The sequence below is a fragment of the Dendropsophus ebraccatus genome, chromosome 13 (genome assembly GCF_027789765.1).
Source record: "Dendropsophus ebraccatus isolate aDenEbr1 chromosome 13, aDenEbr1.pat, whole genome shotgun sequence".
Classification (NCBI taxonomy): Eukaryota; Metazoa; Chordata; class Amphibia; order Anura; family Hylidae; genus Dendropsophus; species Dendropsophus ebraccatus.
The window spans coordinates 8,041,486-8,068,040 of NC_091466.1; the positions used below are offsets into that span (position 1 = coordinate 8,041,486).

At 48.6% G+C, this 26,555-nt stretch overlaps 1 protein-coding gene across 1 annotated transcript; it reads left to right on the forward strand.

Annotated features, from left to right (window-relative positions):
• Nucleotides 1-43: 43 nt before the first annotated feature.
• RNF115 (ring finger protein 115) lies at nucleotides 44-24,894 on the forward strand. Its single transcript, XM_069950092.1, has 9 exons — nucleotides 44-279; nucleotides 15,127-15,185; nucleotides 16,633-16,690; nucleotides 21,364-21,572; nucleotides 21,692-21,763; nucleotides 22,951-23,023; nucleotides 23,545-23,638; nucleotides 23,727-23,842; nucleotides 24,273-24,894. The coding sequence occupies exons 1-9, from the start codon at nucleotides 202-204 to the stop codon at nucleotides 24,402-24,404; spliced, it is 891 nt and encodes a 296-aa protein (XP_069806193.1). The 5' UTR covers nucleotides 44-201; the 3' UTR covers nucleotides 24,405-24,894.
• The last annotated feature ends 1,661 nt before the right edge of the window (nucleotides 24,895-26,555 follow it).

The window sequence follows — 26,555 nt, forward strand, 5'->3', positions numbered from 1 at the left end:
CTGTAGCAGGGGCGGCGCTCTATCAGCGCTCTCGTTGGCCGTGGAGGACCGCAGTGAGCAGTGCGCCTCTCAGTGGTGGCCGGCGGGATAGAGCGGCTGTGGCAGGGGGCGGCGCTCTGTCAGCGCTCTCGCTGCCGCTGGGAGGACTGACGTGACGAGTGAAGCAGTAACAGCCGGAGCGGGCGGAGGAGGAAAAGGAAAATGGCGGAGGCGGCGGCGGTGTCCCAGCATCGCTTCTTCTGCCATCACTGTAAGGGGGAGGTCAGCCCCAAGCTGCCGGTGAGTGACGATCTCCCGGGGATGACGGGGCGGAGCGGGGAGGCTGTCATGGACGGGGGCCATTGTACCGGGCGGGGGGCCCCTGAGGTGGGGAGGATGCTGGGGCCCCTGGCTGGGACCCGTAGTGTATGCGGGGCCCCTGTGTTACTGGCTGGGAGTCCCCTCCACCTGTCACCACACTGGAAAACTACAACTCCCAGCATGCCCTGCCAGCCCCCGCCTGTCACCTCTGCCGCCGTCACCTGTATGTGCATGCTGGGAGTTGTAGTTTCCTCACTATCCATCACTATCTGACCGGTCCTCAGGATCTCTGCCCACTGTCAGTGAATATTTACACCCTGCCCACAGCTGGGGGGTCGTTACAGTGTGTCAGTCATCCAGCTCTCCCAGATCCTGCAGCTATATACTGGTGTCATCCAGCTCTCCCAGATCCTGCAGCTATATACTGGTGTCATCCAGCTCTCCCAGATCCTGCAGCTATATACTGGTGTCATCCAGCTCTCCCAGATCCTGCAGCTATATACTGGTGTCATCCAGCTCTCCCAGATCCCGCAGCCATATACTGGTGTCATCCAGCTCTCCCAGATCGTGCAGCTATATACTGGTGTCATCCAGCTCTCCCAGATCCTGCAGCTATATACTGGTGTCATCCAGCTCTCCCAGATCCTGCAGCTATATACTGGTGTCATCCAGCTCTCCCAGATCCTGCAGCTATATACTGGTGTCATCCAGCTCTCCCAGATCGTGCAGCTATATACTGGTGTCATCCAGCTCTCCCAGATCCTGCAGCTATATACTGGTGTCATCCAGCTCTCCCAGATCCTGCAGCTATATACTGGTGTCATCCAGCTCTCCCAGATCCTGCAGCTATATACTGGTGTCATCCAGCTCTCCCAGATCCTGCAGCTCTATACTGGTGTCATCTAGCTCTCCCAGATCCTGCAGCTATATACTGGTGTCATCCAGCTCTCCCAGATCCTGCACCTATATACTGGTGTCATCCAGCTCTCCCAGATCCCGCAGCCATATACTGGTGTCATCCAGCTCTCCCAGATCCTGCACCTATATACTGGTGTCATCCAGCTCTCCCAGATCCTGCAGCTATATACTGGTGTCATCCAGCTCTCCCAGATCCTGCAGCTATATACTGGTGTCATCCAGCTCTCCCAGATCCTGCAGCTATAGACTGGTGTCATCCAGCTCTCCCAGATCCTGCAGCTATATACTGGTGTCATCCAGCTCTCCCAGATCCTGCAGCTATATAGTGGTGTTATCCAGCTCTCCCAGATCCTGCAGCTCTATACTGGTGTCATCAAGCTCTCCCAGATCCTGCAGCTATATACTGGTGTCATCAAGCTCTCCCAGATCCTGCAGCTATATACTGGTGTCATCCAGCTCTCCCAGATCCTGCAGCTATATACTGGTGTCAACCAGCTCTCCCAGATCCTGCAGCTATATACTGGTGTCATCCAGCTCTCCCAGATCCTGCAGCTATATACTGGTGTCATCCAGCTCTCCCAGATCCTGCAGCTATATACTGGTGTCATCCAGCTCTCCCAGATCCTGCAGCTATATACTGGTGTCATCCAGCTCTCCCAGATCCTGCAGCTATATACTGGTGTCATCCAGCTCTCCCAGATCCTGCAGCTATATACTGGTGTCATCCAGCTCTCCCAGATCCTGCAGCTATATACTGGTGTCATCCAGCTCTCCCAGGTCCTGCAGCTATATACTGGTGTCATCCAGCTTTCCCAGGCTCCTGAGGAACACTGTGCTGTGTGCAGAAGTATAGTTGACAACCAGTATGGCCGCCGTTAGTCATGCAGAATCTGGGAGAGCTGGGTTACAACCAGTATGGCCGCCGTTAGCTTCATGCAGGGTCTGGTTGACAAGCAGTGCGTCCATTGTAGATGATGCAGGAGTCGGACCATCACCACCACAGCTTGTCCTGATCGCAGCCCTAGAGGCCGTGTAATGTATCCAGTTATGTGACAGAATTCTGGGAAAGCTGGGTGATGCCCAGATCTCTGATAAAGCTAAGGGTCATCACCCAGCTTTCCAAGGTGCCTCAGAGTGTGTGTAGGAGCCTGAGAAAGCTGGGTGACAACCAACCTGTCCAATTACAAATTCAGCTTGAGTATAGGAAAGCTGGGTGACAACGTCTATTATATTGCTAATGGCGGCCATGTGAGCTGTCACCTAGTTTTCTTGCTTAGCTGTGCAGGTCTCTGGGAAAGCTGAGTGCTGGGGCATCCACCTTTACTAATTTGATAGTTGTTTCCCTGCTTTCCCCGGCCCCTGATTCTAGAGCTGACATGCAGGGTGATGGATTCTCATTGGTAACCACCCAGCTTTCCCGGCCCCTGATTCTACAGCTGACACGCATGGTGATGGATTCTCATTAATAACCACCCAGCTTTCCCAGCTCCTGATTCTACAGCTGACACGCATGGTGATGGATTCTCATTGGTAACCACCCAGCTTTCCCAGCTCCTGATTCTAGAGCTGACATGCAGGGTGATGGATTCTCATTGGTAACCACCCAGCTTTCCCAGCTCCTGATTATAGAGCTGACATGCCGGGTGATGGATTCTCATTGGTAACCACCCAGCTTTCCCAGCTCCTGATTCTAGAGCTGTCATTCAGGGTGATGGATTCTCAGTAACCACCCAGCTTTCCCAGGCTCCTGATTCTAGAGCTGACACGCATGGTGATGGTTTCTCAGTAACCACCCAGCTTTCCTAGCTCCTAATTCAAGAGCTGACATGCAGGGTGATGGATTCTCATTGGTAACCACCCAGCTTTCTCATGCTCCTGATTCTAGAGCTGACATGCAGGGTAATGGATTCTCAGTAATAACCACCCAGCTTTCCCAGGCTCCTGATTCTAGAGCTGACATGCATGGTGATGGATTCTCATTGGTCACCACCCAGCTTTCCCAGGCTCCTGATTCTAGAGCTGACATGCAGGGTAATGGATTCTCAGTAATAACCACCCAGCTTTCCCAGGCCCCTCTCTTTCATGTGTTACTAACGGCCTAGTAACCCCCTCCCCAGGCTGATAACAGAGAGCAGTGTCCTGCAGTGAGGGGAGATAAGAGCCGGCTGCTGATTGGTGGCTTTGTATACTGGGGGGGAGGTGCTCTCACGCTGGCTCAGCTCTGCTGTGTCACCTTTCACTTTCTCATTGCCCGGGGTTTTCCCCATGATGAGGGCGCTGCCAGTCATGTGGTGCCTGGCACCTGAGCGTCACCCCCTCCCTGCACTCTAGTATTGTTCCCATCACCCATCTTTCCCAGTCTCCTGAGCGGCACTCTTGGCTCAGTCCCTGGCACTCTGGTGCCCGCTGCCCCCTCCCCCGCTGCTGTAGCGGCATCTATATACAGCAGATAATCTCGGCTTCCTGCAGAGCAGCATTTCTCTGATATGGAAGAGAGAACGTTCTAAATGGGCCGGCAAGGCCCCGTGTAGCAGAGCTGTGTCGCGCGCTCTTAAAGGGACAGTGGTGGCTGGAGGTGGGATACTTAGTATTAGTATTCCAGGGTGGGGGCGCTGTCTCATTTATGTCTATGGGAAGTGTTTACCCCCCCAGGAGGCCGAAAGCGGCACTGCAGGGGGGCAAACCTGTTTATGAGGGTGCAGTGTTCATCAGCCATTGCAAAACCACAACTCCCAGTGTGCCTGGACAGCCTTTCATCTGTCCAGGCATGCTGGTAGTTGTAGTTTTCATTGGCTGTAGGGCCGCTTATTGGGGAGCACCGCCCATCCTCTCCGCCCCCATGATACAGATTCTCTGCATTTGGCTGCATTTCAAGGTGAAAGCACAGAGATGTCCGGCGGTACAGAGAGTGTTTAGTATCTGCTATATACTGGTGGCGGTATATAGTAACGCTGTGTGTAAGGTATCTGTGTGGGGCCTGGATGATGACAACTGTAGCCATGGGGTATCCTGTGCTGGTGGCATCATCATGATATGAGAGTGTCTGTGTAATACCTCCATATACTGGACATATAATAGTACTGTCCATGTAATACCCCCATACACTGCACATATAATAGTACTGTCCATGTAATACCCCCATACACTGCACATATAATAGTACTGTCCATGTAATACCCCCATACACTGCACATATAATAGTACTGTCCATGTAATACCCCCATACACTGCACATATAATAGTACTGTCCATGTAATACCCCCCCCCATACACTGCACATATAATAGTACTGTACATGTAATATCCCCATACACTGCACATATAATAGTACTGTACATGTAATACCCCCCATACACTGCACATATAATAGTACTGTACATGTAATACCCCCATACACTGCACATATAATAGTACTGTACATGTAATACCCTCCCCCATATACACTGCACATATAATAGTACTGTCCATGTAATATTCCCCCATATACACTGCACATATAATAGTACCGTCCATGTAATATCCCCCCATACACTGCACATATAATAATACTGTACACTGTCCATGTAATACCCCCATACACTGCACATATAATATCCCCCCCATACACTACACATATAATAGTACTGTCCATGTAATACCCCCATACACTGCACATATAATAGTACTGTACATGTAATATCCCCCCATATACTGCACATATAATAGTACTGTACATGTAATACCTCCATATACTGCACATATAATAGTACTGTCCATGTAATGCTCCATACACTGCACATATAATAGTACTGTCCATGTAATATCCCCCCATACACTGCACATATAATAGTACTGTACATGTAATACCCCCATACACTGCACATATAATAGTACTGTCCATGTAATATCCCCCCATACACTGCACATATAATAGTACTGTCCATGTAATACCCCCCCATACACTGCACATATAATAGTACTGTCCATGTAATGCTCCATACACTGCACATATAATAGTACTGTCCATGTAATATCCCCATACACTGCACATATAATAGTACTGTACATGTAATATCCCCCCATATACTGCACATATAATAGTACTGTACATGTAATGCTCCATACACTGCACATATAATAGTACTGTCCATGTAATATCCCCCCATACACTGCACATATAATAGTACTGTACATGTAATATCCCCATACACTGCACATATAATAGTACTGTACATGTAATACCCCCATACACTGCACATATAATAGTACTGTACATGTAATACCCCCATACACTGCACATATAATAGTACTGTACATGTAATACCCCCATACACTGCACATATAATAGTACTGTACATGTAATACCCTCCCCCATATACACTGCACATATAATAGTACCGTCCATGTAATATTCCCCCATACACTGCACATATAATAATACTGTACACTGTCCATGTAATACCCCCATACACTGCACATATAATACCCCCCCCATACACTACACATATAATAGTACTGTCCATGTAATACCCCCATACACTGCACATATAATAGTACTGTACATGTAATATCCCCCCATATACTGCACATATAATAGTACTGTACATGTAATACCTCCATATACTGCACATATAATAGTACTGTCCATGTAATGCTCCATACACTGCACATATAATAGTACTGTCCATGTAATATCCCCCCATACACTGCACATATAATAGTACTGTCCATGTAATATCCCCATACACTGCACATATAATAGTACTGTCCATGTAATATCCCCATACACTGCACATATAATAGTACTGTACATGTAATATCCCCCCATATACTGCACATATAATAGTACTGTACATGTAATGCTCCATACACTGCACATATAATAGTACTGTACATGTAATATCCCCCCATATACTGCACATATAATAGTACTGTACATGTAATGCTCCATACACTGCACATATAATAGTACTGTCCATGTAATATTCCCATACACTGCACATATAATAGTACTGTACATGTAATATCCCACCATATACTGCACATATAATACTACTGTACATGTAATACTTCCATATACTGCACATATAATAGTACTGTCCATGTAATATCCCCATACACTGCACATATAATAGTACTGTCCATGTAATGCTCCATACACTGCACATATAATAGTACTGTCCATGTAATGCTCCATACACTGCACATATAATAGTACTGTACATGTAATACCCCCATACACTGCACATATAATAGTACTGTACATGTAATACCCCCCATACACTGCACATATAATACTACTGTACATGTAATACCCCCATATACTGCACATATAATAGTACTGTACATGTAATACCCCCATACACTGCACATATAATAGTACTGTACATGTAATACCCCCATACACTGCACATATAATAGTACTGTACATGTAATACCCCCATACACTGCACATATAATAGTACTGTACATGTAATACCCCCCATACACTGCACATATAATAGTACTGTACATGTAATACCCCCATACACTGCACATATAATAGTACTGTACATGTAATACCCCCATACACTGCACATATAATACTACTGTACATGTAATACCCCCATATACTGCACATATAATAGTACTGTACATGTAATACCCCCATACACTGCACATATAATAGTACTGTACATGTAATACCCCCATACACTGCACATATAATAGTACTGTACATGTAATACCCCCCATACACTGCACATATAATAGTACTGTACATGTAATACCCCCATACACTGCACATATAATAGTACTGTACATGTAATACCCCCATACACTGCACATATAATACTACTGTACATGTAATACCCCCATATACTGCACATATAATAGTACTGTACATGTAATACCCCCATACACTGCACATATAATAGTACTGTACATGTAATACCCCCATACACTGCACATATAATAGTACTGTCCATGTAATACCCCCCATACACTGCACATATAATATCCCCCCCATACACTGCACATATAATAGTACTGTCCATGTAATAACCCCCCATACACTGCACATATAATAGTACTGTACATGTAATACCACCATACACTGCACATATAATAGTACTGTACATGTAATACCCCCCATACACTGCACATATAATAGTACTGTCCATGTAATACCCCCCATACACTGCACATATAATAGTACTGTACATGTAATATCCCCCCATACACTGCACATATAATAGTACTATACATGTAATATCCCCCCATACACTGCACATATAATAGTACTATACATGTAATATCCCCCCATACACTGCACATATAATAGTACTGTACATGTAATACCCCCATACACTGCACATATAATAGTACTGTACATGTAATACCCCCCATACACTGCACATATAATAGTACTGTCTATGTAATACCCCCATACACTGCACATATAATAGTACTGTACATGTAATACCCCCATACACTGCACATATAATAGTACTGTACATGTAATATCCCCATACACTGCACATATAATAGTACTGTACATGTAATACCCCCATACACTGCACATATAATATCCCCCCCATACATTGCGCATATAATAGTACTGTCCATGTAATACCCCCCATACACTGCACATATAATAGTACTGTACATGTAATATCCCCCCATACACTGCACATATAATAGTACTATACATGTAATATCCCCCCATACACTGCACATATAATAGTACTGTACATGTAATACCCCCATACACTGCACATATAATAGTACTGTCTATGTAATACCCCCCATACACTGCACATATAATAGTACTGTCCATGTAATACCCCCCATACACTGCACATATAATAGTACTGTACATGTAATATCCCCCCATACACTGCACATATAATAGTACTATACATGTAATATCCCCCCATACACTGCACATATAATAGTACTATACATGTAATATCCCCCCATACACTGCACATATAATAGTACTGTACATGTAATACCCCCATACACTGCACATATAATAGTACTGTCTATGTAATACCCCCATACACTGCACATATAATAGTACTGTACATGTAATACCCCCATACACTGCACATATAATAGTACTGTACATGTAATATCCCCATACACTGCACATATAATAGTACTGTACATGTAATACCCCCATACACTGCACATATAATATCCCCCCCATACATTGCGCATATAATAGTACTGTCCATGTAATACCCCCCATACACTGCACATATAATAGTACTGTACATGTAATATCCCCCCATACACTGCACATATAATAGTACTATACATGTAATATCCCCCCATACACTGCACATATAATAGTACTGTACATGTAATACCCCCATACACTGCACATATAATAGTACTGTCTATGTAATACCCCCATACACTGCACATATAATAGTACTGTACATGTAATACCCCCATACACTGCACATATAATAGTACTGTACATGTAATATCCCCCATACACTGCACATATAATAGTACTATACATGTAATATCCCCCATACACTGCACATATAATAGTACTATACATGTAATACCCCCCATACACTGCACATATAATAGTACTGTACATGTAATACCTCCATACACTGCACATATAATAGTACTGTACATGTAATACCCCCATACACTGCACATATAATAGTACTGTACATGTAATACCCCCATACACTGCACATATAATAGTACTGTACATGTAATACCCCCATACACTGCACATATAATAGTACTGTACATGTAATACCCCCATACACTGCACATATAATAGTACTGTACATGTAATACCCCCATACACTGCACATATAATAGTACTGTACATGTAATACCCCCATACACTGCACATATAATAGTACTGTACATGTAATACCCCCATACACTGCACATATAATAGTACTGTACATGTAATACCCCCATACACTGCACATATAATAGTACTGTACATGTAATACCCCCATACACTGCACATATAATATCCCCCCCATACACTGCACATATAATATCCCCCCCATACACTGCACATATAATATCCCCCCCATACACTGCACATATAATAGTACTGACCATGTAATAACCCCCCCCATACACTGCACATATAATAGTACTGTCCATGTAATACCCCCATACACTGCACATATAATAGTACTGTACATGTAATACCCCCATACACTGCACATATAATAGTACTGTACATGTAATACCCCCATACACTGCACATATAATAGTACTGTACATGTAATACCCCCATACACTGCACATATAATATCCCCCCCATACACTGCACATATAATATCCCCCCCATACACTGCACATATAATAGTACTGTACATGTAATACCCCCATACACTGCACATATAATATCCCCCCCATACACTGCACATATAATAGTACTGACCATGTAATAACCCCCCCCCATACACTGCACATATAATAGTACTGTCCATGTAATACCCCCATACACTGCACATATAATAGTACTGTACATGTAATACCCCCATACACTGCACATATAATAGTACTGTACATGTAATACCCCCATACACTGCACATATAATAGTACTGTACATGTAATATCCCCCCATATACTGCACATATAATAGTACAGTACATGTAATACCCCCATACACTGCACATATAATAGTACTGTACATGTAATACCCCCATACACTGCACATATAATAGTACTGTACATGTAATACCCCCATACACTGCACATATAATAGTACTGTCCATGTAATATCCCCCCATACACTGCACATATAATAGTACTGTACATGTAATACCCCCCATACACTGCACATATAATAGTACTGTACATGTAATACCCCCATACACTGCACATATAATAGTACTGTCCATGTAATACCCCCATACACTGCACATATAATAGTACTGTACATGTAATACCCCCATACACTGCACATATAATAGTACTGTCCATGTAATACCCTCCCCCATACACTGCACATATAATAGTACTGTACATGTAATATCCCCATACACTGCACATATAATAGTACTGTACATGTAATATCCCCATACACTGCACATATAATAGTACTGTACATGTAATATCCCCCCATATACTGCACATATAATAGTACTGTACACTGTCCATGTAACAGTGGCCCCCTTTATGGCGGTGGCTTCTTGCCCCTCACCCTCTGTATTAGTAGTATAATACACCTGTAGTGCTGTTCCCAGTCTCCGGCTCCCCCAGTATAATAGTGTCTGTTGTTGGGGGATTTCTGCAGTGGAGGCTATAAATACTGCCCGCCTGTCCTCTCATTGCTGCCATGTATATTCCTGAGCCGCCTCTGGTCTAATCTGCAAATACAGCGGCGTCACTGGCGGCTGCGGCCGTTATATGTCCTTCTGCCAGGTGACAGCGACAGAGCTCCTGCTGCCCTATCAGCTGCCGGGGAAAGCTGGGTGACAGCGACAGAGCCCAGGTGTGACTCCTGCTGCCCTATCAGCTGCCTGGGAAAGCTGGGTGACAGCGACAGAGCCCAGGTGTGACTCCTGATGCCCTATCAGCTGCCTGGGAAAGCTGGGTGACAGCGACAGAGCCCAGGTGTGACTCCTGCTGCCCTATCAGCTGCCTGGGAAAGCTGGGTGACAGCGACAGAGCCCAGGTGTGACTCCTGCTGCCCTATCAGCTGCCTGGGAAAGCTGGGTGACAGCGACAGAGCCCAGGTGTGACTCCTGCTGCCCTATCAGCTGCCTGGGAAAGCTGGGTGACAGCGACAGAGCCCAGGTGTGACTCCTGCTGCCCTATCAGCTGCCTGGGAAAGCTGGGTGACAGCGACAGAGCCCAGGTGTGACTCCTGATGCCCTATCAGCTGCCTGGGAAAGCTGGGTGACAGCGACAGAGCCCAGGTGTGACTCCTGCTGCCCTATCAGCTGCCTGGGAAAGCTGGGTGACAGCGACAGAGCCCAGGTGTGACTCCTGCTGCCCTATCAGCTGCCTGGGAAAGCTGGGTGACAGCGACAGAGCCCAGGTGTGACTCCTGCTGCCCTATCAGCTGCCTGGGAAAGCTGGGTGACAGCTAGAGTAACTACCAGCATAGATCCCTCCTGTATTACTTCTACTACTGTTTATAATAAAGCTGGGCGAGGTCTGTGCAGTACTCTTGTCCTTCCCTTTGACCACTCTGGAGTATAGGAAAGCTTGGCGAGGTCTGTGCAGTACTCTTGTCCTTCCCTTTGACCACTCTGGAGTATAGGGAAGCTGGGCGAGGTCTGTGCAGTACTCCGGTCCTTCCCTTTGTCACCATGGAGTATAGGAAAGCTGGGCGAGGTCTGTGCAGTACTCTTGTCCTTCCCTTTGACCACTCTGGAGTATAGGGAAGCTGGGCGAGGTCTGTGCAGTACTCCGGTCCTTCCCTTTGTCACCATGGAGTATAGGGAAGCTGGGCGAGGTCTGTGCAGTACTCCGGTCCTTCCCTTTGTCACCATGGAGTATAGGGAAGCTGGGCGAGGTCTGTGCAGTACTCCTGTCCTTCCCTTTGTCACCATGGAGTATAGGAAAACTAGATGGCAACCAATGTGGCCACCACTACAGATCCAGCAGGGCTCACCCCACCTCCCTATCACTACAGAGGGTCACCCAGCTCTCCCTGACTCCTGAATAGCTGCCGGTTGGGGTCAGGAGTGTTACTCCCCCCCCAGACTGATCTTATATCTGTTCCTGGGAAAGCTGGGTAATAAAGCCATTGTCACCCAGCTGCCCCATTCCCGTTCAGGGTCTGGGAGAGCCGGATGAGCCCCTGTGCTGGTGAGCTGACACATGGCCGGTCTCGCTCTGCTGCCCTCCAGGATAGATGAGCGGCTGGTGTCGGATCTGGGGGGGCAGCAGCTGCTGTATACAGAGATATGGCTGGTTACCTGGCAGCGTCCGCCCCTCCCCCTGCCCCAGGTGACTTGTTACAGACGTCTCCTGGTGAGCAGGGGTCATGGTGTGTGGTGTCTGAGGGGCAGCACTTCTCAGCATACATGCAGCGTCAGTCAGAGGTCTGGGAAAGCTGGGTGATTGCCCTGACCTAGACCCCACGGGACCAGGAGACCCCACAGCCCCCGCAGGGGTCCTCACCCGGCTCTCCAGGCTCCGCACAGCTGCATCATCCTCAGATCTCTGACATCCTGGAAACTGATCCCGCAGCTCTGGTGGTGACCGGAGATAATCTGCCTAATCTCTGCTGATCCTGACCACGTCATGTCCACCCGGAGCTGCATTCACTACTCTCATACTCCACTCACACCCAGAGCTGCATTCACTACTCTCATACTCCACTCACACCCAGAGCTGCATTCACTACTCTCATACTCCACTCACACCCAGGGCTGCATTCACTACTCTCATACTCCACTCACACCCAGAGCTGCATTCACTACTCTCATACTCCACTCACACCCAGAGCTGCATTCACTACTCTCATACTCCACTCACACCCAGAGCTGCATTCACTACTCTCATACTCCACTCACACCCAGAGCTGCATTCACTACTCTCATACTCCACTCACACCCAGGGCTGCATTCACTACTCTCATACTCCACTCACACCCAGAGCTGCATTCACTACTCTCATACTCCACTCACACCCAGGGCTGCATTCACTACTCTCATACTCCACTCACACCCAGAGCTGCATTCACTACTCTCATACTCCACTCACACCCAGAGCTGCATTCACTACTCTCATACTCCACTCACACCCAGAGCTGCATTCACTACTCTTATACTCCACTCACAGCCAGAGCTGCATTCACTACTCTCATACTCCACTCACACCCAGAGCTGCATTCACTACTCTCATACTCCACTCACACCCAGGGCTGCATTCACTACTCTCATACTCCACTCACACCCAGAGCTGCATTCACTACTCTCATACTCCACTCACACCCAGAGCTGCATTCACTACTCTCATACTCCACTCACACCCAGAGCTGCCTTCACTACTCTCATACTCCACTCACACCCAGAGCTGCATTCACTACTCTCATACTCCACTCACACCCAGGGCTGCATTCACTACTCTCATACTCCACTCACACCCAGGGCTGCATTTACCACTCATACTCAACTCACACCCAGGGCTGCATTCACTACTCTCATACTCCACTCACACCCAGAGCTGCATTCACTACTCTCATACTCAACTCACACCCAGGGCTGCATTCACCACTCTCATACTCCACTCACACCCAGGGCTGCATTCACTACTCTCATACTCCACTCACACCCAGGGCTGCATTTACCACTCTTATAATCCACTCACATCCAGGGCTGCATTAACTACTCATACTCCACGCACACCCAGAGCTGCATTAACTACTCTTATACTCCACTCACATCCAGAGCTGCATTAACTACTCATACTCCACTCACACCCAGAGCTGCATTAACTACTCTCATACTCCACTCACATCCAGAGCTGCATTCACTACTCTCATACTCCACTCACACCCAGAGCTGCATTCACTACTCTCATACTCCACTCACACCCAGGGCTGCATTCACTACTCTCATACTCCACTCACACCCAGAGCTGCATTCACTACTCTCATACTCCACTCACACCCAGGGCTGCATTCACTACTCTCATACTCCACTCACACCCAGAGCTGCATTCACTACTCTCATACTCCACTCACACCCAGAGCTGCATTCACTACTCTCATACTCCACTCACACCCAGAGCTGCATTCACTACTCTCATACTCCACTCACACCCAGAGCTGCATTCACTACTCTCATACTCCACTCACACCCAGAGCTGCATTCACTACTCTCATACTCCACTCACACCCAGGGCTGCATTCACTACTCTCATACTCCACTCACACCCAGAGCTGCATTCACTACTCTCATACTCCACTCACACCCAGAGCTGCATTCACTACTCTCATACTCCACTCACACCCAGAGCTGCATTCACTACTCTCATACTCCACTCACACCCAGAGCTGCATTCACTACTCTCATACTCCACTCACACCCAGAGCTGCATTCACTACTCTCATACTCCACTCACACCCAGGGCTGCATTCACTACTCTCATACTCCACTCACACCCAGGGCTGCATTTACCACTCATACTCAACTCACACCCAGGGCTGCATTCACTACTCTCATACTCAACTCACACCCAGGGCTGCATTCACCACTCTCATACTCCACTCACACCCAGGGCTGCATTCACTACTCTCATACTCCACTCACACCCAGGGCTGCATTTACCACTCTTATAATCCACTCACATCCAGGGCTGCATTAACTACTCATACTCCACGCACACCCAGAGCTGCATTAACTACTCTTATACTCCACTCACATCCAGAGCTGCATTAACTACTCATACTCCACTCACACCCAGAGCTGCATTAACTACTCTCATACTCCACTCACATCCAGAGCTGCATTCACTACTCTTATACTCCACTCACATCCAGAGCTGCATTCACTACTCTTATACTCCACTCACATCCAGAGCTGCATTAACTACTCATACTCCACTCACACCCAGAGCTGCATTAACTACTCTCATACTCCACTCACATCCAGAGCTGCATTCACTACTCTCATACTCCACTCACACCCAGAGCTGCATTCACTACTCTCATACTCCACTCACACCTAGAGCTGCATTCACTACTCTCATACTCCACTCACACCTAGAGCTGCATTCACTACTCATACTCCACTCACACCCAGAGCTGCATTCACCACTCTCATATTCCACTCACACCCAGAGCTGCATTCACCACTCTTATACTCCACTCACAGCCAGAGCTGCATTACCCTATTGGTAGTTGGAGGAGAGGATGGGGCGCAGCTCTGGTGGTGACTGGAGCATAGCTGCTATGTGTCTGCCCCCTCACTCTTCTCTTTCTTGTCTTGCAGGAATATATCTGCCCCCGATGTGACTCTGGTTTTATCGAGGAGGTGACTGAAGACTCCAGGTAGGGGGGGGGGGGGGGCTCATGTCCACATGTCTGATTGATCTCCAGGGATGATCTGCAGATCCGGGGTCTCCCTGCATTCATTTAGAAGTGGAGAATGCGACCTGTTGGCTGGCCCGTCGTGTGAGCTGTCGGCTGGCCCGTCGTGTGACCCGTCGGCTGGCCCGTCGTGTGACCCGTCGGCTGGCCCGTCGTGTGACCCGTCGGCTGGCCCGTCGTGTGACCCGTCGGCTGGCCCGTCGTGTGGCCCGTCGGCTGGCCCGTCGTGTGGCCCGTCGTGTGACCCGTCGGCTGTCCCGTCATGTGACCCGTCGGCTGTCCCGTCGTGTGACCCGTCGGCTGTCCCGTCGGCTGTCCCGTCGTGTGACCCGTCGGCTGTCCCGTCGGCTGTCCCGTCGTGTGACCCGTCGGCTGTCCCGTCGTGTGACCCGTCGGCTGTCCCGTAATTGTGACCCGTCGGCTGTCCCGTAATTGTGACCCGTCGGCTGTCCCGTAATTGTGACCCGTCGGCTGTCCCGTAATTGTGACCCGTCGGCTGTCCCGTAATTGTGACCCGTCGGCTGTCCCGTAATTGTGACCCGTCGGCTGTCCCGTAATTGTGACCCGTCGGCTGGCCCGTCGTGTGACCCGTCGGCTGTCCCGTAATTGTGACCCGTCGGCTGTCCCGTCGTGTGACCCGTCGGCTGTCCCGTCGTGTGACCCGTCGGCTGTCCCGTCGTGTGACCCGTCGGCTGTCCCGTCGTGTGACCCGTCGGCTGTCCCGTCGTGTGACCCGTCGGCTGGCCCGTAATTGTGACCCGTCGGCTGGCCCGTAATTGTGACCCGTCGGCTGGCCCGTCGTGTGACCCGTCGGCTGGCCCGTCGTGTGACCCGTCGGGTATTCTCATGGTGTTTACATGGCTACATCCACTTTGTGTTTCTTTGTGTAACTTTGTATGTGGCTGGAGTATGATTCAGTTAGCTTAGTTGGCAGGATTGTGGCTGCAGCTTTGGATGTGATTGGAGTAGGTTATGTGGTCTGTTTGATTATGGGGTGCTGTCCCTTTAAGAGTTTTGCCATCCCTGATCTATGGGTCTGAGTCTGTATCCCATCTTCTCCTCCAGTTACACCCAGAGCAGTGTTCATAGTCCTGGTGACTGATATATCCCAGAATGCAGTGCAGCTTGGCATCCTGCAGGGGGCAGCGGTGAGACGTTGGGGGGGGTCTGCAGGCTGAGAGCCAACAGGAATTCCGCTCAGAGAGGAGTAACATGAGCGGCTTTGGAGGTGGTGTGTAGCTGTAACCTGCTGAGCAGACTTGGCTGGGGTTCCCTCCGCATGGCGCTGTGCCGGGGCCGTCCGCCGGGGCAACCTCGGGGCCGGCAGGTCAGCAGAGTTCAGCAGCTTGCGGTGTGAGCTTTGCTCAGGGTGGAGCCCTGCTAATCCACTTCCGTGTTTGTGTCTCAGTTTTCTAGACTCCGGAGGAAGCACGATAGACGATAATGGGACGACGCACTTTGCAGAGGTGAGTGCCGCCCTTCACTGTGACCCTGCGGGGCCATGGGGGTCCCCCATAATCACAGTGTCCTGCGGAGTACACACTCCAGCTGCCCCCCAAGCTCCTGCCTGCTCTCAGGTCTCCTGAGTGCAGGAGCCGGTGTCCGGAGTCCTGCTCTCTAAGAGTGCGTTCACACGTACAGGATCTGCAGCAGATTCAAAGCAAATCAATTCTAGGCCATCAAATCTGCTGCAGAGCCTGTACGTGTGAACGCACCCTAACACTTTCTGTGCTGCAGTGTGTGACTGTAAGAGGCGCCAGACTATAAGACACACATAACTATAATGGTGCGGTTACACAGACAGATTATCTGACAGATCTGTTGAAGCCAAAGCCAGATGGTGACACTGGTGTTTTGCGGGTACTATGTAATGAAGATGCCAGTTGGGGACCTGTGAGGCGTCGGTTTCTCAAACTAGAGACTCTAATGTGCTTATCTTCTTGCTTAGTTTTGCAACGCGGCCTCCCACTTCTTTTTCTACTCTGGTTAGAGCCTGTTTGTGCTGTCCTCTGAAGGGAGTAGTACACACCGCTGTAGGAAATCTTCAATTTCTTAGCAATTTCTCGCATGGAATAGCCTTCATTTCTAAGAACAAGAATAGACTGTCCAGTTTCAGATGAAAGTTCTCTTTTTCTGGCCATTTTGAGCGTTTAATTGACCCCACAAATGTGATGTTCCAGAAACACAATCTGCTCAAAGGAAGGTCAGTTTTGTAGCTTCTGTAACGAGCTAGACTGTTTTCAGATGTGTGAAGATGATTGCACAAGGGTTTTCTAATCATCAATTATCCTTCTGAGCCAATGAGCAAACACATTGTACCATTAGAACACCGGAGTGATAGTTGCTGGAAATGGGCCTCTATACACCTATGTAGATATTGCCCCAAACACCAGACATTTGCAGCTAGAATAGTCACTTACCACATTAGCAATGTATAGAGGGGATTTGGTTACAGTTAGGACTAGTGTAATGTTATCTTCATTGAAAAGTACAGTGCTTCAAGAATAAGGACATTTCAATGTGACCCCAAACTTTTGAACGGTAGTGTATACATATATACACACACCTCTGCTACATACATATATACACACATCTCTGCTACATACATATATACACACACACCTCTGCTACATACACCTACACATATACACACACACCTCTGCTACATACATATATACACACATCTCTGCTACATACACATATACACACACCTCTGCTACATACATATATACACACACCTCTGCTACATACACATACATACACACACCTCTGCTACATACACATACATATATACACACACCTCTGCTACATACATATATACACACACCTCTGCTACATACACATACATATACACACACACACCTCTGCTACATACACATACATATACACACACACACCTCTGCTACATACACATACACATATACACACACACCTCTGCTACATACACATACATATATACACACACCCCTGCTACATACATATATACACACACCTCTGCTACATACACATATATATACATCTCTGCTACATACATATATACACACACCTCTGCTACATATATATATACACACACCTCTGCTACATACATATATACACGGATGGATCACCGTCATTTTCCTCTCCTGCCCAGCACTGATCTTGCTGATCGGCGTCCATCAGGAGAAGGGAGAGGACTGTGTAACTATCGGTTGCTGCACAGTTCACCCAGCAGCCGAGTACAGCACTGAATCAGCGATTTGCCTGTACCTTAGGGAAGCAGTCAGGTGATCTGACACTGTCGGGCCGCCCTGTGAGGGTAATATAAGACGCAGACACTTTTTAGCTAAATATTTTGTTGCTAAAAACTGTGTCTTTTTAAACGAAAAAAAAATACAGTAAACTCTGCATCACTTATATCCTGCAGCACAGAAAGGGTTAACAGCTGGAAACTACACTCCTGCCTCATCACTGGCGAACCCCGACCTCCACTGGCTGCCCACAAGTGGGAAAATGTGCGGGGGTCCGAGGTCATCAGTGCAGGAGCCAATCAGGCACAAGTGTCCTTCATCCCCCTTTCTAACCCTGGGTGGGGTGCAGCGTGTAAATGATGCCGAGCTTGATTAATTACATTGTGTCACTTACACTGCAGCACAGAAAAGGTTAATCTAATTACCTACTTACCTACCTAAATATATTGGGCACAGTGGTTGCCTAATTGCTATAGGGAGGCAAACAGAAGAGAAGACCTCCTATACTATATGGGGGTACAGAGAAGACCTACTATACTATATGGGGAGCACAGAGAAGACCTCATATACTATATGGGGAGCACAGAGAAGACCTACTATACTATATGGGGAGCACAGAGAAGACCTCATATACTATATGGGGAGCACAGAGAAGACCTACTATACTATATGGGGAGCACAGAGAAGACCTCATATACTATATGGGGAGCACAGAGAAGACCTACTATACTATATGGGGAGCACAGAGAAGACCTCATATACTATATGGGGAGCACAGAGAAGACCTACTATACTATATGGGGAGCACAGAGAAGACCTCATATACTATATGGGGAGCACAGAGAAGACCTACTATACTATATGGGGAGCACAGAGAAGACCTCATATACTATATGGGGAGCACAGAGAAGACCTACTATACTATATGGGGAGCACAGAGAAGACCTCATATACTATATGGGGAGCACAGAGAAGACCTACTATACTATATGGGGAGCACAGAGAAGACCTCATATACTATATGGGGAGCACAGAGAAGACCTACTATACTATATGGGGAGCACAGAGAAGACCTCATATACTATATGGGGAGCACAGAGAAGACCTACTATACTATATGGGGAGCACAGAGAAGACCTCATATACTATATGGGGAGCACAGAGAAGACCTACTATACTATATGGGGAGCACAGAGAAGACCTCATATACTATATGGGGAGCACAGAGAAGACCTACTATACTATATGGGGAGCACAGAGAAGACCTCATATACTATATGGGGAGCACAGAGAAGACCTACTATACTATATGGGGAGCACAGAGAAGACCTCATATACTATATGGGGAGCACAGAGAAGACCTACTATACTATATGGGGAGCACAGAGAAGACCTCATATACTATATGGGGAGCACAGAGAAGACCTACTATACTATATGGGGAGCACAGAGAAGACCTCATATACTATATGGGGAGCACAGAGAAGACCTACTATACTATATGGGGAGCACAGAGAAGACCTCATATACTATATGGGGAGCACAGAGAAGACCTACTATACTATATGGGGAGCACAGAGAAGACCTCATATACTATATGGGGAGCACAGAGAAGACCTACTATACTATATGGGGAGCACAGAGAAGACCTCATATACTATATGGGGAGCACAGAGAAGACCTACTATACTATATGGGGAGCACAGAGAAGACCTCATATACTATATGGGGAGCACAGAGAAGACCTACTATACCATATGGGGAGCACAGAGAAGACCTCATATACTATATGGGGAGCACAGAGAAGACCTACTATACCATATGGGGAGCACAGAGAAGACCTCCTATACTATATGGGGGTACAGAGGAAACCACCTATACTATATGGGGGTACAGAGAAGACCTCCTATACTATATGGGGGTACAGAGAAAACCTCCTATACTATATAGAGGCAAACAGAAGACCTATATTATATGGGAGACACAGAGAAAACCTCCTATACTATATCGGGAGCACAGAGAAGGCCTCCTTTTCTGTATGGGGGGGGCACAGAGAAGGCCTCCTGTCCTATAGGGGATTTCACAGAGGAGACCTCCTGTACTATATGGGGAGCACAGAGGAAACCACCTATACTATATGAAGGCAAGCAGAAGACCTATACTATACGGGAGACACAGAGAAGGCCTCCTATACTATATGGGGGTACAGAGAAGACCTACTAAACTACATGGGGGACACAGAGGAGACCTATACCATATGGGGGCACAGATAAGGCCTCCTATACTATATGGAGGCAAACAGAAGACCTATACTATATGGGAGACACAGAGAAAACCTCCTATACTATATCGGGAGCACAGAGAAGGCCTCCTATGGTGGGCACAGAGAAGGCCTAATTTTCTGTATGGGGGGGACACAGAGAAGGCCTCCTTTTCTGTATGGGGGGGGGGGCGGGCACAGAGAAGGCCTCCTGTCCTATAGAGGATTTCACAGAGGAGACCTCCTATACTATATGGGGGAGCACAGAGAAACCTCCTATACTATATGGGGGAGCACAGAGAAAACCTCCTATACTATATCGGGAGCACAGAGAAGACCTCCTATGGGGGGCACAGAGAAGGCCTAATTTTCTGTATGGGGGGGACACAGAGAAGGCCTCCTTTTCTGTATGGGGGGGGGGGGCGGGCACAGAGAAGGCCTCCTGTCCTATAGGGGATTTCACAGAGGAGACCTCCTGTACTATATGGGGAGCACAGAGAAGACCTCCTATACTATATGGGGACACAGATTGGCCTGACTACTGCTTGGAGGCACACATTGGTCATACCTGGTTATATGGGGCACGGAGGTGGTGGGCACTGTTACTGTCATTAACCCTGTAAGTGACTCTTTTATTCCTTTGGTTTTCCAGCTTTGGGACCATTTAGACCACACAATGTTTTTCCCCGATTTCCGACATTTCCTGAGCGGCAGCTCCTTGGACCAAGATAACAGAGATGGCGAGCGACGCCACCAGGGCCACTCCGACATCCGGGTGACCCGCCGCCCCCCGCGACAGCCCACCACAAGGTACCGATCCCGCGTCAGCTCCCGGCCTGACCGCTCGCCGGCCATCGAAGGGTAAGTGCTGTGTATGAATGGGGGAGTGATTAAAGATCGGTTACTTCTTAAAGGGGAATTCCATAGGGGGATTGGGTCTCCTATCCTCTGATGCCGGGTTTTGATCTTTTCTTTTACAGGATCATCCAGCAGATCTTCGCCGGGGTCCTTGCTAATCCCCCCTTACCTGGGTCTCCCCATCCCTTCTCATGGTAAGTGTCACAGCTGTAGTGTAAAGTATGGGGCACCATCTTACATGGAGTTCCATCAGTCCACCACAGGGGGCGTTGTAGGGCTGCACATTCCAGCACAGTTTGCTGCCCCCTGTGGTCAGGGCAGCTCTAACCTTGTATGAAGGGAAACCTGGAGGGTGAATGATGGGGGTGATTGTTCGTAGCTGGAGGCACGTCCAGAATGTGGCAGATGTTATTGGACTGAGGGTATAATTATCTGCCAGTCCTGCGGGGGGCACTCACCCGCAGCAGGTGTCATCCGTACTCACAGCTGGTGTGTAGGGCGAGCCGCAGATTATATTACACATCCTCATCTCTGTAATGTAATAACCCCCCAGACACTGGATGACATAGCAGAGCCGAGCAGACGGCTGCTTCCATTATGTCACCACTGCCTGCAGCCTGGTGTACTCGTCTGCTGCCCCCTGTGGTGGGTCCAGGACATTACATTACCTCTGTGCCTCTCTGCTGCCCCCTGTGGTTGGTCCAGGACATTACATTACCTCTGTGCCTCTCTGCTGCCCCCTGTGGTGGGTCCAGGACATTACATTACCTCTGTGCCTCTCCGCTGCCCCCTGTGGTGGGTCCATGACATTACATTACCTGTGTGCCTCTCTGCTGCCTCCTGTGGTGGGTCCATGACATTACATTACCTCTGTGCCTCTCTGCTGCCCCCTGTGGTGGGTCCAGGACATTACATTACCTCTGTGCCTCTCTGCTGCCCCCTGTGGTTGGGTCAGGACATTACATTACCTCTGTGCCTCTCTGCTGCCCCCTGTGGTTGGGTCAGGACATTACATTACCTCTCTGCTGCCCCCTGTGGTGGGTCCATGACATTACATTACCTCTGTGCCTCTCTGCTGCCCCCTGTGGTTGGGTCAGGACATTACATTACCTCTGTGCCTCTCTGCTGCCCCCTGTGGTTGGGTCAGGACATTACATTACCTCTCTGCTGCCCCCTGTGGTGGGTCCATGACATTACATTACCTCTGTGCCTCTCTGCTGCCCCCTGTGGTTGGGTCAGGACATTACATTACCTCTGTGCCTCTCTGCTGCCCCCTGTGGTTGGGTCAGGACATTACATTACCTCTGTGCCTCTCTGCTGCCCCCTGTGGTGGGTTCCTGAATGTTATAATAATTCTAATATTATTTTCTTTTCCTCCAAGGAGCGGGATGCTTCACTCAAACCCTGGGGACTACGCCTGGGGCCAGAGCGGCCTGGACTCCATAGTCACTCAGGTGAGGGCACCGTGTGCTACACTATGGTATATGTCACCTGCATATGGGGAGAGTAAGGGTGAATAAGTCTTACACACTTGGGGTACAGGATAGTGACACTTGGGGTACAGGATGGTGACACTTTGGGTAGAGGGTGGTGACACTTGGGGTACAGGATGGTGACACTTGGGGGACAGGACGGTGACACTTGGGGGACAGGACGGTGACACTTGGGGGACAGGACGGTGACACTTGGGGGACAGGACGGTGACACTTGGGGTACAGGGTGGTGACACTTGGGGTATAGTGTGGTGACACTTGGGGGACAGGACGGTGACACTTGGGGTATAGTGTGGTGACACTTGGGGTATAGTGTGGTGATACTTGGGGTACAGGGTGGTGACACTTGGGGTATAGTGTGGTTACTCGGGGTACATGATAGTGACACTTGGGGGACAGGATAGTGAGACGCTGTATTGCTCAGGTCAGTGACAGGAGAGGAGCGATGCTCCGGAGGACTGATAACTTCTGATCTTCTCCAGCTTTTGGGCCAACTGGAAAACACCGGCCCCCCTCCAGCCGACAAAGAGAAGATCTCCTCCCTGCCGACAGTCACCGTAACTCAGGAGCAAGTGGGTGAGTATGGGGGGGTGTCCAGGGTTAACACCTCCCCCCTCCCCCCCCCACCCGCAGAGCTTGCAGTGACCTGTTTTCTCTCCGGCAGATCTGGGTCTGGAATGTCCCGTGTGTAAGGACGACTACACTGTATCCGAGCAGGTCCGACAGCTGCCCTGCAATCACTTCTTCCATGGAGACTGTATTGTGCCTTGGCTGGAGATGGTAACTATACGCCGGGCCCCATGTGCGCTGGGCCCCTTAGAGCGGTTCCCTCTTAGCGCAGGGCCCCTTAGAGCGGTGCTCCTTAGCGCCGGGCCCCTTAGAGCGGTGCCCCTTAGAGCGGTGCCCCTTAGAGCGGTGCCCCTTAGCGCCGTGCCCCTTAGCGCCGGGCCCTCTTAGCGCCGGGCCCCCTTAGAGGGTTGTGTGGCCATAAAGGATGATTATTCTGTAGGTTGTAGTGCAGCATCGCCATCTAGTGGTCCTGTAGAGGTCTGCACAGCCATGTACTTAGTGGGAATAGGCCATGTAGTAGGGGCCCGGACCATCACCCAGCTTTCTTAGAGTGACAGCACCTGACATCAGCTGGGGTCCCTGTTTCCCCTTTCTTAATGTCCTTCACCTTTAACCCCTTGTTTGCCCCGTCTCTTCGCAGCACGATACTTGCCCGGTTTGCCGAAAAAGCTTAAACGGCGAAGACTCAACGCGACAAGCCCCCGGCTCCGAGGCCTCGGCCAGCAACAGCTACAGCGGCGAAAGCCAAGCGCATGACAGATGGACCTTCTGAGGGGCCCGGCACACTCCGGGGGTCCGCCATTCCTGCAGTGTGTACATTGTGTGAGAGGCTCCAGCAAGAGACTTCATCGCCAACCACATCCCAGAGCTGGCAGCAGCCGCGGGGGTCAGTGCCCGCCACGCCCGAACCAAAAATATAGACGATTTCCATTTCCTCCTTCAGGGCCCCGAGGCCATTGGTCGGTCAGGTCACATGATCCGCTGTAGTATCTGGATAATGTATGGACGTCCTATCGCTTGGACTATTGACTGGACAGTCGGGCCCTCATCCCCTCCCCCGCCTCCTGACATCCCGCCGCTGTGTTGAGGGGGGGAGGGGCTCTGGGCCGTTGGATTTTTTTTTCTTTTGCACATACTCCCCCTCCCCCTGATTCTCCCCGTTTCCTTGGCCGGTTGTGGGGGATCATGAAATAGACGGCAGAAAATCTATAACGTTAAATATTTGTAAGATTAAGAATTTGTTCATATACCCGGAAAGATCAGCCGTGTGCGACCTCATTCTTCATGGGGGGAGGGGGGTGACGTCACCGCTGATCTCTAGTGATGGGTAGGCTGTATTCTCAGTGATGTCACTGATCTCTAGTGATGGATAAGCTCCATTCTCAGTGATGTCACTGCTGATCTCTAGTGATGGATAGGCTGTATTCTCAGTGATGTCACTGCTGATCTCTAGTGATGGATAGGCTGTATTCTCAGTGATGTCACCGCTGATCTCTAGTGGTGGATAGGCTGTATTCTCAGTGATGTCACTGATCTCTAGTGATGGATAGGCTGTATTCTCAGTGATGTCACTGCTGATCTCTAGTGGTGGATAGGCTGTATTCTCAGTGATGTCACTGATCTCTAGTGATGGATAGGCTGTATTCTCAGTGATGTCACCGCTGATCTCTAGTGATGGATAGGCTGTATTCTCAGTGATGTCACCGCTGATCTCTAGTGATGGATAGGCTGTATTCTCAGTGATGTCACTGATCTCTAGTGATGGATAGGCTGTATTCTCAGTGATGTCACTGCTGATCTCTAGTGATGGATAGGCTGTATTCTCAGTGATGTCACTGCTGATCTCTAGTGATGGATAGGCTGTATTCTCAGTGATGTCACCGCTGATCTCTAGTGATGGATAGGCTGTATTCTCAGTGATGTCACTGCTGATCTCTAGTGATGGATAGGCTGTATTCTCAGTGATGTCACTGCTGATCTCTAGTGATGGATAGGCTGTATTCTCAGTGATGTCACTGCTGATCTCTAGTGATGGATAGGCTGTATTCTCAGTGATGTCACTGATCTCTAGTGATGGATAGGCTGTATTCTCAGTGATGTCACTGCTGATCTCTAGTGATGGTTAGGCTGTATTCTCAGTGATGTCACTAATCTCTAGTGGTGGATAGGCTGTATTCTCAGTGATGTCACCGCTGATCTCTAGTGATGGATAGGCTGTATTCTCAGTGATGTCACTGCTGATCTCTAGTGATGGATAGGCTGTATTCTCAGTGATGTCACTGCTGATCTCTAGTGATGGATAGGCTGTATTCTCAGTGATGTCACTGATCTCTAGTGATGGATAGGCTGTATTCTCAGTGATATCACCGCTGATCTCTAGTGATGGATAGGCTGTATTCTCATCACCGCTGATCTCTAGTGATGGATAGGCTGTATTCTCAGTGATGTCACCACTGATCTCTAGTGATGGATAGGCTGTATTCTCAGTGATGTCACTGATCTCTAGTGATGGATAGGCTGTATTCTCAGTGATATCACCGCTGATCTCTAGTGATGGATAGGCTGTATTCTCATCACCGCTGATCTCTAGTGATGGATAGGCTGTATTCTCAGTGATGTCACTGCTGATCTCTAGTGATGGATAGGCTGTATTCTCAGTGATGTCACCGCTGATCTCTAGTGATGGATAGGCTGTATTCTCAGTGATGTCACTGCTGATCTCTAGTGATGGATAGGCTGTATTCTCAGTGATGTCACCGCTGATCTCTAGTGATGGATAGGCTGTATTCTCAGTGATGTCACCGCTGCCATTTAATGATGGATAGGCTGTATTCTCAGTGATGTCACCGCTGATCTCTAGTGATGGATAGGCTGTATTCTCAGTGATGTCACCGCTGCCATTTAATGATGGATAGGTTATGTT

What these genes read in the sequence shown, in the direction of transcription:
- RNF115 (XM_069950092.1), top strand. Translation starts at nt 202, where the DNA reads ATGGCGGAGGCGGCGGCGGTGTCCCAGCATCGCTTCTTCTGCCATCAC. An exon ending in TGGACTCCATAGTCACTCAG is followed by an intron (nt 23,024 to 23,544) that starts GTGAGGGCACCG and finishes GATCTTCTCCAG; the next exon opens with CTTTTGGGCCAACTGGAAAA. An exon ending in TTGTGCCTTGGCTGGAGATG is followed by an intron (nt 23,843 to 24,272) that starts GTAACTATACGC and finishes GTCTCTTCGCAG; the next exon opens with CACGATACTTGCCCGGTTTG.